The 12,783-nt window shown below is 38.2% G+C and overlaps 1 protein-coding gene across 2 annotated transcripts; it reads right to left on the bottom strand.

The window, feature by feature from the left end:
* Positions 1–823: 823 nt before the first annotated feature.
* Positions 824–11,311, bottom strand: LOC117471729 (EGF-like repeat and discoidin I-like domain-containing protein 3). 2 transcript variants are annotated; one of them, XM_034116929.1, is made up of 10 exons: positions 11,127–11,311; positions 7,733–7,858; positions 7,511–7,642; positions 4,400–4,513; positions 3,865–4,046; positions 3,546–3,701; positions 3,293–3,437; positions 2,522–2,706; positions 2,274–2,429; positions 824–1,752 (listed from the first exon to the last, which is right to left on the bottom strand). In XM_034116929.1, exons 1-10 carry the CDS (start codon positions 11,200–11,202, stop codon positions 1,609–1,611), a joined length of 1,416 nt encoding a protein of 471 aa, XP_033972820.1. In that variant the 5' UTR covers positions 11,203–11,311; the 3' UTR covers positions 824–1,608. The 2 variants fall into 2 exon arrangements, with proteins under 2 accessions (XP_033972820.1, XP_033972819.1); XM_034116928.1 differs by having other exon boundaries at positions 2,522–2,724.
* Between the last annotated feature and the right edge of the window lie 1,472 nt (positions 11,312–12,783).

The raw sequence follows: 12,783 nt of genomic DNA on the forward strand, positions 1-12,783 counted from the left end.
GCTCCCACAAACACAAGTGAGAGTATCACTTTTGTTTTAATTATAGAAAACCCTCCTTAATAAATAGTCTCATGTTTTGCAGCTGTTTGTGTAGGAGTATCTTGGGAGAAAACTCCATTGCTTCCCATTTAAACCTTCTGAAAGCAGATGTCTAGAGAGGGTCCCTATATCAGCCCAGCTGTTGGCTGACTTTTTTTTACCTCGAAGCACTGTGATCTTTTATAGGAAACCCTGCTATGTTACATAAATACACTCCCACGCATATAAGGAATGGCATACACAGTGTGGACAGATGTGTTTGAAATGCTCCGTCTTCCACCTCATTTATATCATAGACTTTGCCAGGGGCCAAACATACCAGGGCTGTGAGCTTAGCAGGGAGACGAGTGTCTAACAGGGTGTAATTACTCTAGTAGACAGCAGGCAAAAGCCCAGTAGTCCAAAATGGAGAAGACTCACAACAGCTTAGTGTGGTGCAAGAAAGCAGGATGCGACTGATGGCATATTATTTCCTCAAAATGTTTGCTTTTTGATTCTGCTTAAATAATAAAATATCCTGTATCTTCCTTTCATGTTAGCTTTGGGCAATGATTGGACACAAAATATGTCTTTTTGATGATATCAACATCTGAACAATGCAGAAGCTTCCTAAATGCTCCTTTGTGTCCTCTCTGGCCTCACTGACCAGTCTGTTCATGCAGAAATCTGCCACTTACACCCACTCTGACATTGTCAGACCAAACAGGACTGTTATAACGAGCAGTGGGAAATAAAGGCTTATGTAACCGGTGACATTCAAGATATCAGCTGATTGACAAAGAAATGTTGTGTGCAAAACAATTATTTTTATTTAATACATGGTATCATTTAAAGACCAACAATGCATATTATTAATAAAAAAAGAATGTAAAACAATGTATATTTTCTATACAAATGTCTACATATTTCACACTGTTGTAAACATGATTCAATTAGAATTAAATTGCTAAAATGTGAAAAAAATGATGTTGCATGATGGACGCTTCAGGGTACTGAAGATCGATATTTAAAAGGTTTTTACTATCTCTTCCAGGATAGTTGAAAATGCTATACTCTACATTGCACAGGCCCTGCGTCATTATAGTTGCTATTGTGCTACAAAGTCGGCCAAAGTGAGATGCAGTGGGTGTGCTTGTGAGGATGTTTGTTATCGGCCCTTTGCAGAATGTTAAAACTAAAATGTAGTGTTGGACAGCAAAGGAAGAGCAATTAGTCAAAGTTGTACTCAGCTGGATGAGGTGAAGAGCCCTATTATCGTGTCTACAGGCTTAAAAGAACCTAAAATGCATTAAAATTCTTAGAGTAAACAAATAATAAACACTAATAGCTCATTTAGTTATTATCCAAAGCTATTACAATTGAACCATTTGTACTTTGTAGACGTTTCTCAGTGAGCAATGTCAAACAATGTTATTAAATAAAACATAAAAAGGTCACTAGTCAAAAAGTGCTACAAGTGTTACAGTCCAGGATCGTTGTTCAGAGAAGCCCAAGGGAGTACAGGACAAATGATTGTGTTTGAGATCCATTCCTCTCATTCCTCAGCACTGTTACATAATACGTGAGTTTTTAATCATCGCAGCCGAGCAGCTCCATCCGCAGAGTGATGCGCTCATGCCACTCCCAGGGGACCACGCGCACGTATCGGGCGTAGAACGGAGGCTCGAACAGATTCTTCTTGTGGGTGTTGTTGTCGGTGTTGCCTTGGAAAAGCTGCAAAGGAATGACAAGTAAAACAAAATAATAATTTATTGTGTGGATGTTATTGCAAAGCATGTTCTGTTAAATGTGACAATTCTGAAAAAGAGATCAAACTGCACATTAAGTTAATAAATCCACCAAATGTCTTCAGGGATTGTAAATCATATTACAACCTTACGACCGAAAAAAAAGAAAGAAAGTTGGATCATCTTGGTCCTGCTATTGTAGCTAAAAATATTCTAGTCCTCCCAAAAAAAGAAGCTATGGTTCTACTCGTTCAGCAAAAATATATGTTTGTATAAAGAGAAAGAGAGGACAGAAGGGAGGCTGACATATTGGACTTATTTAATACAAACTGTAAGGTTTGTGTGTGACTTTAAGAGACTATGGTTTATGACAGAAACACTTCAGAAGGAGATATTTCAATGATTAAACAATCTAAGAGCCTTTTCAAAAAATATCTGCATTGACTAATTTACAAAGACATGCATATACAGTATCCTGTATCAAGTCAATACATTTGAGGGGTTCACCTTATCAGAGTCAGTTTTCTCCTCCTTCACTGTACTCCAAGACTCTCCATCGTTACTGTAAGCTACTTTAAATATTGACACAAACTGCACCACTCCAAAGTCCTTGGCCCCCTGAGTGATGATGCCTGTGAGACGCGATGTCTTCTCCAGATCGACCTGGTGAGGGAACAAGGACAACTGTTATACTGCTTGCTTTAAAGGACACCCTTAACCAATAATCACATTTTACTGCTGAGGTTTTCCCTTACCTGGATCCACTCGGAGCGGTTGTTGTGTGCAGGAGACCAGGCGTTGGTCTTTCCCTGCTTATCAAGTCGGGCAAACTGAGGGTGCCAAGTGAAGGTATCGATGCCCCACGTGCGGTAAGAGCTGGAGGCCGTTAGCTGCCCGTCTGAGATGAGGCGGGACTTCATTCCCAGGGGCTCTGAGCAACCTACCGTGTTTGAATGAACTGTGAATCAAAAGCAGACGGAAAGACGGAGGGAGTGGAAACCAAAGCGACAGAAAGGGAAAGAGGAAAGAAAAAAAGATGAATACACCCATAGAAATTAAGTTCACCGTTTAAATACAATTTGAACAATTCAGGAGAATAAGACTGATTGAAATCATTTTATACACCCGCGAATCACCAAGAAGAAGGAATAGAATGTGGCGAAGAAAGTAGAAGAATGCAAGCACACTGTGTACAAACACTCACAATGTTTCTCTGTAAATGTTTGACCTGTTATGTTCAAAGAAGGACAAAACAATGGAGGTGGAGAAGACAGAAATGTGTTTTTCTCTCTCTATGCAAGCCAACTTGGCATTGCTGCTTTGATTGTTGCGCAGTGAGGTTTGTCTGTCATCATGTTCTTTGCTATAACCACATCAAGAACAGATAAAGACAGTCAAACAAGGTCATCCATCTGCTCTTTTTCTTTAACATCACATTCGTTTTTTCCATCTCCATTGTTATCTGCCAAGTTTTTCACTTGCTGTGTTGCATTAGAATTGTAAAGGGCATGTTTCTGTGTGTTTACCATTGAGTTCACAGCCCACCAGCTCCATGCGCAGCGTGCAGGCCCTGCGGCACACCACAGGGATGATGCGGATGTACTGGGCTACGATAGGAGGGTCAAAGAGGTTGGTCTTTGTGCTGTCGTTATCTGCGTTGCCAATGAATACCTATGGCACACACAGACACAGAAAATAGCCAAGTTAGCTAAAGAAAGGGACGTTGTCAGCTGGTAAACATTGTAAATAACCCGTTTATCACAAGAGAAGGCCTCTAACCTTGTCCCTCCGTTGGCCATCAGCTCTGTGAGTGAGATAAAGGTTCCCATCAAAGCTGCTTGCCACCTTGAAGGCCTTGATGTACTCTGACGTGCCCATGCGACTGGCTCCCTGAGTGATGATGCCCGTCAGACGCATCTTCTTCTGCATATCGATCTGTTGTAAACAAGTTAGCAAGTCAGCTGCACAGCTTTCATTCACAAGCCTCATGTTTTAAAGCAGGTCTCCCTTGAAAAAGAGATCAATGATCTCAATGGGATACAACCTGGATAAATAAAGGTTTGAAATGAAATGAAATGAAAGTGTTCACTCGTCCCACCTCGATCCAGGGGTTCCTGTCATGGGCGGCTGACGTCCAGGCGTTGACGATGCCTTGGTTGTTGAGTCGAGCCAGATCCGGGCCCCATCGCTGAAGACCCATAATGCCGTAGTGCACAGAGGAGGCTGAAATCTGGGACTCCACGATGGATCCACCCTCCATCCCGAGCAAAGAAGTGCAACCTGGGACAGAGCCATTCAAATATGATCAAGGCTGTAATAGTTACTACAATCACTCTACAGTTTAAATCACATTTAATTAATTAACAGTGCAACCTCTTTGTTGACTGCGATTGTGGTGCTAAAAAACGTCAGGCGCATTATTTGGTATTTTACATTTAAAAACATCAACAACAAAAAAATTAAGTTATAATACATTTAACTCACAAATGGTATTTTTTTTCAATTTTGGCAAATCAGTGAAAATCTGTTGTTTTTGAAAAGGCTTAAAACGTTTTTCTAAGGGCAAGCAAGCGACATGAGCATACAGGTATCTGATAAAGGACTTTAAAACGATGTGTAGTTTTTGAACATACGTAGCTGGCACTGCTTCCCAACATACGGTGAGGGGCACTGGCAGGTGTAGTCTCCATCGAGATCTCGACATTTCCCTCCATTCTTACAGGGCTGGTTTGCACAGTCGTTCACATCTGAAAAAGAACAAAAACAAATTGCTTTATTATTTTCAACTCCTCAAATTAACTTTATCTTCATCAAATAAGGCGCTTGTTAGAGATGTGAAGCACACCTGCTCACAAAGAGACTGGGAAAGACAGAACAGAGGGAGGCTGAGGCAGGTGGAGGAGGGCCACAATAGCCTCACTGTGTCTCTAACACGCAGTTGGTGACAAGTTGTTTCTCTATAATCGAACACGATGACAGAAATGCAACACTGAGGAGAGATGGGACAATCCTGGCAACCACGTTTAAAGACCACAGCCGGTCAGGGGTGAAAGTGTTGTGTTTTTGGGGTCATGACTCAATGAATGTGAACAGACAGAGATTTCAAAGGGTGTATTCAGTTAGTCCACAAATGTAATGTGATGTACATAAATGTATATATTTTGTTATTATTCATTGATGTTCTCTTCAATTTATTATCAGTTTTTATTATTATTATTATTATTATTATTATTATTATTATAGTTTTTCCTTACCAATCTACAATTACTATATTCCTTATTTAGATATTTATGCAGATGAATGGAAATTGAAATGTATAAATGGAGCTGTTGTTCTCTGTATGCTCTGAAACAAAACTGTGAACAACAACAAAACTCACTTCTGATATTCATAACGGACAAACCCAAAAACAGAGCTTAAAATGTATATTGTTTACCATCTGTAAAATAAGTCAATAAATCACTTTTTTTTACTCCACTGTAACCATGGCAACAAAACATATGGCCACTTCCTGTATCAGCCTCTGAACACTGCACCCGTAAAACTGAAAAACCTCCACAAGGTGGCATGCTTGCTCAGCTTGTCTACATGGTTTATTTAGCTGAGTAGGACAGATGCAAACATTCATCAGGACAGCAGCATTATACTCTTCTTATTACATTTAGAGAAAACTAAAATATTCCCTTAGAAGGGTGCTTAACCAAATGGTTAGAGACATTTGAATTCAACAATGTTCAGATGGTAGACCAACAAATACAATGTTATTTTCCTACACACAGTTGGGTTTCCCTGAGGGACTGACTGCAGAAAACCAGCTGATCAGAGAAAGAATCAACAGTGCGTTTTTACTGGAGGAAATGTGTTGAGATCCTTTGGTAATGATAGTTTTTGCATATACATTATGATCTGGTCAAAAACCATAGTTCTCACAGGGAATTATTGGTTTTGAGTGGATGTTTGTACGTTTATTACGTTTCCTGAAACCTAACCTATGCATTTAGACAGTCATCAGTGCAAGCAGGTCACAGTCAGCAGCTCCACGCCCTGTTGCTCACTCTCTGAGCTGATCCACTTGAAAACACATACAATTCAAGCTCCTTTTGGCGTGCACTTTTGAGAAAAACCCTTACTTCAGCTCCTCAGTTTCCAGTCATTTCTAATGTAATGCAGTGCCATGCTTCAATTTCATGAGGGAAAAGTATCACCTGTTGAACATGATCTTTATGCTATTACCAATGCGCTAAATGTGTCCTCCGCTGAGTGCTTGAGTATTTACCTTAAGCCTTCACACCTCTGTGCTTTCACACATTTATCTTTTAATATTTTTGGAATAAAACTGCACATGTTATGTTACTTGTGATGTCCCATCACATTAAGGAACTCTACCAGACTTCAGACCTGAAGTAGATGAGAAGTTGACTTAACGCCACATGGGTCAGTTTAATTCTGTTTCCTGTAACCACTAAGAGGATTGGTCACTACAAACACATGGCTGTGACAAACAGGCAGCTTATAACACGGATAAACAGGCGTTGCTCCCAAAAGAAAGGACTGGAAGTACCCTTCCCGATTTAAACCGGGATTACTTTCCATGTTTTAGCAACACTGTTGACATTCATGTCAAATTTGAAATTGTTCTGATTGTTTCTACTGTTTCTAGCAAAACAAATTGAAAATATTTCCATATTCAAATTAATTTAGCCTTTTTAACCTTTGGAATACCTTTTAATCATACCCTAGTTTTACTATGAATGTTTGTGCATTTCCTGTACATAGTTTATGGGACAGGTTCCACCCCCAACACAAGCCAATGACGTCTGACTGAAACAAAATTAGAAATAGTTTGGGAGTCGACGGCCAGGCTGCAGGAAGACTACAATTGGTGGTCAGACTGTAGGCTTTGAGGTGAACTGTTCATTCACAAAAAATGCCTCTTCAGTAATAGCATGAATTAAAGTACTGAACGTATTCTTCCGAGCATAAATACTTTTCATTCTACGTGTTTTTCTTTCAGATGTCATTCACACAAAGCTTAAGAGTTGTTTTTAATTCCAAGTCTTGGCCAGAGTTCAGATAATCACATTAACACATGGAGAAAACAATCCTCTATTTCCTTCCTTTTCTTATTCTAAAGCCACTCTTCCAATAATTACCCTAAGCTCCCTAAATGTGTCTAAATCATTTACTAAGAGGATGTGATGGGAATCACTGTTATCATGTTCTCCATCTGATTTGGTCAAGCTTGAGCACAAACAGATGAACCTGGGTGGAAGGCGTCTGCATGCTAAGAGACTTGAGTGGCCTTTTACTATTTAGCCAAACAGAATGACCACACAACCCGCTGAATGAGGCCCTTTCATGGGACTGCTGAACTGACAACAAGTCTTTCACTACTGATGCTATGACAGGATGGAAAATCCTCATGTGTTCACACTTTAAGAAAAGTCTGCTGAACGTGGAGCTCACACAGCTATACTATCATCTACTTTCCCTTGTTTGTCTTATTTTTTCTTTAGAATCCACAAGTCTTATTATCCAATGCTTTCTCATTTGAACCTTACAATCTTCATTGAAAAATAAACCCTTCATGTCACCCCTTAATGGTTAAATAAAAGCTTTCCAAATGTATTGGATAAATAAATTGCAACTCAGAGAGCAATTCAAATGTATTTATGTTGTGTGGTTGTATGTTAGTGCACAGTGTTAGCAGCTCAGACTCACTAATCCGATCAGAAGTAACTTACTGATCTGGCAGTGCGCTCCCTCGAAGCCAGGCTGGCACTTGCAGACGTACTCGTTAAAAACGTCTCCTCGTCTGGTGGGAGTGATTATATCGCACGACCCATCGTTCTTACAGGGGTTTGGACTGCAGGGTCCTGAGAGAAGAAGGGGATAATCAGTTATAAATAGAATAAGGTGTCTGAATGAGCATTGCTTTTATTCCAAAAGGTTCCAGTTAGTCGTGCCTGTCTCTGTCAGGTTGCAGGTGTCTCCAGCGAAGCCATCGTCACAGATGCAGATGAAAGGATCCTCTCCTATCCCTGTCACGCACGTTCCTCCATTGAGACAAACATTCACCTCACAGAAGTCACCTGAGGTAATGAGAAAAACAGGGAGTTACATTTTAAATAAAACCCTGTCCTACAACAGTTACTGCTTATGCTTTTCACATTTAGAGTGGTGTATTTCAAATATTGCCTTGGACACCATGAAACACACATTCCTGCCAGTAGCTATAATAAAGCAGAGTGTTGAGCCGCTACAACATCTTGTTGTTTAGATTCACACTTTTAGCCTCCTGATCCTGTTATGCTATCTCTGTTACCTTTTAAACCCACAGGTTTAAATCAGGGCTGAACCGAAAAAGCTCACACTCCTGAAGGTTGTCACAAGTCACTCTGGCAAAATGAATGAATTTAGATCTTTATTTTAAGTGAAACAAATAATTTGTATCGGGGCGAAATCCAAATGTACCATCACATAAACATTCAATTCAATAGTATTTGTTCAAACATGCTCTCTAGGGATTTAGTGTTGCTTTGCATAAAGTTGGGCGACTTACCAAGAGAAAGATTTAAATTATTATATTAGCTGCATTTTTTTTGTATTGTTGTCATACACCAAGATAAACGATCCTTGTACTGAACGTTTCTTAGTGTTTACATTTGTATAAGTTATAATAAGTAATAATTGTTTTTGAATGCCTTTGAAACATTTTATTTTAAACATTATTGATATTTGTATATTAATTGCTCAAGTTTATTTTAATTAGATGTTTTCATTTAGACTGAAGCAGCAGAGCCTCAGATATCCTAACTTTAAGTCCCAAGTATACTATGTCTAGATTCCAAAATACAGAATCCCATTGGTAAGGTGCTTCTATTAATATTAGTTATAACGTTAAAAAACAAACAAGCCGAGGGATATTTGTCCCACTGTCAGATCACAGGCTCAGAGTTTTAGCATCAGAATGTGTACTGGGAAGGGGAAAAGAGGATGTGTTTCCTCTGTCTGGCTGAGCGTCTGTAACAACACAGCTGCTGCTGCTGCAGCCTCAGCCTAACGTGCTGAGTCACAGACCCTGGCTGGATTAGGAAAATGATGGCCTTGACCTCCAGTGGGAGTGGTAGGGCATATAGTTATGAGTCACACTGGAGCTGTCAAAGTTACAAAGCCTTAACTAATCATCTGTGAGTGTGTTATTTTTAACCAGCACGTTGAGTCAGTAGATGCCAAGCAGAGTCATCACCATCCAACTTTCTCTGGCATCTTTGGGGTAAAAACTGGAAATGTGTGAATCCTGCAGACCTTCTCTTCTACTCCACAACAATAGAGCATATGACATTGAGTCTGTGAAAATGTGCCCTTTTTTTTTTTTAAACGTACTAAAAAAAATTGTATATACTATAAACATATTTCCGAGTTGTTAAACGTCTAAGAACTGGGCAGACTAGGGTTCAGCATGAGAACAAGTCTGAGCATTTTGACAAACAAACTTATTTACCTTGATCCTCCTTAGCAAAGGTCATGTTATCTTAGCAGCGGTGTGTTAGCTATTTTTAGCAACCTATGAATTGTCCAAATTGACCAATCAGAATCGAGTAAGATGTGTAATAATGTGAGTTAACATTAATATTATGTGGTTTTATAAAATTGGTTATTGATCATTTGAAAACTCAAAAAGGTGCCCTATAAATGTTTAAATGTATTTTGTTTGACTTTTTCTGATATTTTTTAAATAATGGTATCTTATGAGAGCAGTTAATGTTTTCTATTGCATAAATAGTGAAAATAATTCTGACAACAGACAACAAATCATGTCCACGTGCAGGATTAAGAGCTTGCAGGATTAGCACGTTGCACTGTTGCTTGGAGCTCTTTGAGGACTGAGAGTCAACAACATGACAGTGCACAGGTGACTGAGGACACACAGCACACCTGACTGACAGGCGGGTCATTAGAGAGACAAATACCCCTGAATGTACACAAACTGTGAGTTTAGTAGGGGAAAATATTTCATGAAAATGTAATATATACAAAACTATTGTTTACAGGGGGGGAAAACCTGGAGATGCACTTAAAGTTAAGTACTGATAACCACCCTGTGAAAGTCCTGCATTTACAACCTACCTTCATTAAAAGGATGCAAGTAATTGATATGCTACATTTAGTGTGCACTGAAATGAAACATGGGCAAAGTTTGACAATAATGTTTTTTGGATTATATTAGTCCTGCATTAATATGTATGTTGCATTTTGCATTTGCTGCTGTCTATGTTTATGGTTGTGATAAGTTTAAACTTGATATGATGTTGGGTAGTTTAAACTACAGCAATGCATCATATTATATAAGACCATCATATGTTTGAAGCATTACCCTTACAGCTTTGTGATAATACATTTTCCAGCTGATCAGAAATGTTTTTTTAAATGGCTATTTCAACTTAAGAAGTATGAGAATGTTCTCAACCTGAAACGGAACAAATCATCTTTCAGTGTGTAAAACATTACAAATCAACTCATCTGTAGATATATATAATACACTTGGGGCTGAGAAATTGTAGCCTCATCTGATAATTCCCTAAAGCTTTTAAGTACAATTTTTAGTACGAATAAATCTGCATAAAAAAGAATTACTCAAGTCAAATATAGGGGAAAAACGTAGTAGGCTTACTTACTTAAGTACAATACTTGAGTAAGCGGACCTATATTCTAAGCCTACTTTATGTCATCACTGCAAGTGATATTGTTTTACAAACGTGCCTCTTGCAACATTATCACCTTGTAAAAATATATCTTTATTTATTTATTAAATACAAGATTAGTCTCACTTTTAATCACACATTATTACATGGTATGAAAGACTTACAACTTAAATGTTAACTGTTTTCCCCTGCATATTTTCCTAAAACCTGAGGTCATTTCATATATCATTTGGTAATGGAAAATGATACAGTAAAGTATTTTATATGATGTGGACTGTACAATTGAACGACTTTGGTATATAAGAGCTACAACAGTGTATAACCGAGAAAAGAGCACATCTCCTCTTTTATCATTCAGAAAAGCCCCCACTTCTCCCATCACAAAGAGACCTTAACGAACATTAGGAAAAACAAAACTGGACCTTCAGGAGTCCCTTAAAGTAGCCTAAAATACATATTACCTAATGAATGACAAACATCGAAATTGAAAACAGAAAGAAGAAATAGGTTAAGAGTAGTTGGCATAGTTACCAACGTTTTCTATTCAAAAAGTGACTGAAGACTGCTGTTAGAAGTACGAACCCAACCATAAACAACAGGAGGAGTTGTGTATGAATGCGATTAAAACGATGTCGGTGGTTTAAAAAGGACTTACCTCTGACTGAACACAGACAAAGTAGAAGAGTTAATGTTGTCAAAGTCGCTGTTATAACATGTCCGGGACGTTTCATATTTGTTTACTCTCACTTTGTTTGTTTCGCAGGATCGTTTGTTCGGGGCGACGCAGCGCTGCCTTTAAGTGCTGTAGGAAAAAACAAATCGCGACTGGAATATAAAGGAAGGACGAAGTGATGAATGAGGGAGCCGGGATTTTTCGATAATACCCGAGTTAAGGACATGTGACGCTAAATGGGCGGAGAGTGCAGAGCCAGGCCAGTAAACAGATAGAAACAGTGGACGCTTCCTGGAATATTAATTCATGTGTTTAACATTATGGCATTTTGTTACTTTTTGTTTGACGTGCTTGGCATTTTTGCTCATTCTTCCAACAAAAACATTGTTTGCAAGTTCAATTTAGCCTACGTATTATTATGTATTACTATTACTATACTATTATTATCACACCTTATGCTACTATGCAATAACTTGGGATACATAGCAAAATATAAGGTGGAAGACAATTACTGTCCCACAAGTAATTATATTTATGATAAAGCTTTAAAGGTAAAATCCACGTTGTTTCCAATTAGAGTAAGTATATGGATTTTTTGGCAGAAAGGTTTCTGAGAGGTTAACATAGGCACATTTAAGTCATGTTGTCGAATATTGTTATCACATGGCCTTTAATTGTCGAGATAACATTATTAATGTAACATTTGCTTTATAATTAGAACGTTTGTTTAAAACCTAAGCATTACTCAACGTTATTTTACCGTTACATGAATTGCAAATCAATGGGGTAAAAACTTCATAAAATAATGTGTTAAAGTCTGTCGCCATCAGGTGGATGTTATGTTGTAATCAGGGAGCCTTCTGGAGTTTGTCCTGGTAAAACAATACAGTGTATGGCTAGAAATGTACTGCTAGACACGTGGATTCATTAAATATCTTATTAATCAGCAGTATAATACATAAAACATGTTATTTGTAATTGTATAATCCTCTTGTGAATCTGTAGGCTACTGTCCTGTTTTTCACTCTCACTCTGTTGCTGCTTTAAACTCGTGAATTTCCCCACGGGATAAATAAAGTCCATATTATCTTATCTTATCTTACCTTATCTTAATAAGCACATTTACCATGAAGTTGACTATCAAAACCAAAAGTTGTACTTTTACATCATTGTATTTGCTGATTTAAAACAAAAACAACATATTAACTAAATATTAAAGTATGGCGTAATGAACATCAAGCAGTTGAGGCAGAAAGTGAAATAATGAGGGGAATATTGAGTTTGAGTGTCATAGTGCCCAAGGTCCCACTTGTCGCTATGAAAACAATGCATCTCCAGCTGTTATAAAAACAACATAATAACCAAGAGGCACTCATGCATGCCTCTACTACATGTAGATCAGTGTGGTTGAAATGTTATGTAACAGGTTTTAGCACGTTCCTGTCACGTTAGGGACAGGTTTTTGTTAAAATTAATACATAATTTGCGTCCTGCGGTAATATAGTTTTCTCTAGGAAACTGTCATAACAAGGGGAAACATATATTATAATTTGCCACACTGTTTTATAATACTAATAACAAAGAAATGTGAAAAATGGCATTGTAATTTTTCACAGATAAGGGGCGTTGACAATGAGCT

The sequence above is a fragment of the Trematomus bernacchii genome, unplaced genomic scaffold, assembly GCF_902827165.1.
Source record: "Trematomus bernacchii unplaced genomic scaffold, fTreBer1.1, whole genome shotgun sequence".
Classification (NCBI taxonomy): Eukaryota; Metazoa; Chordata; class Actinopteri; order Perciformes; family Nototheniidae; genus Trematomus; species Trematomus bernacchii.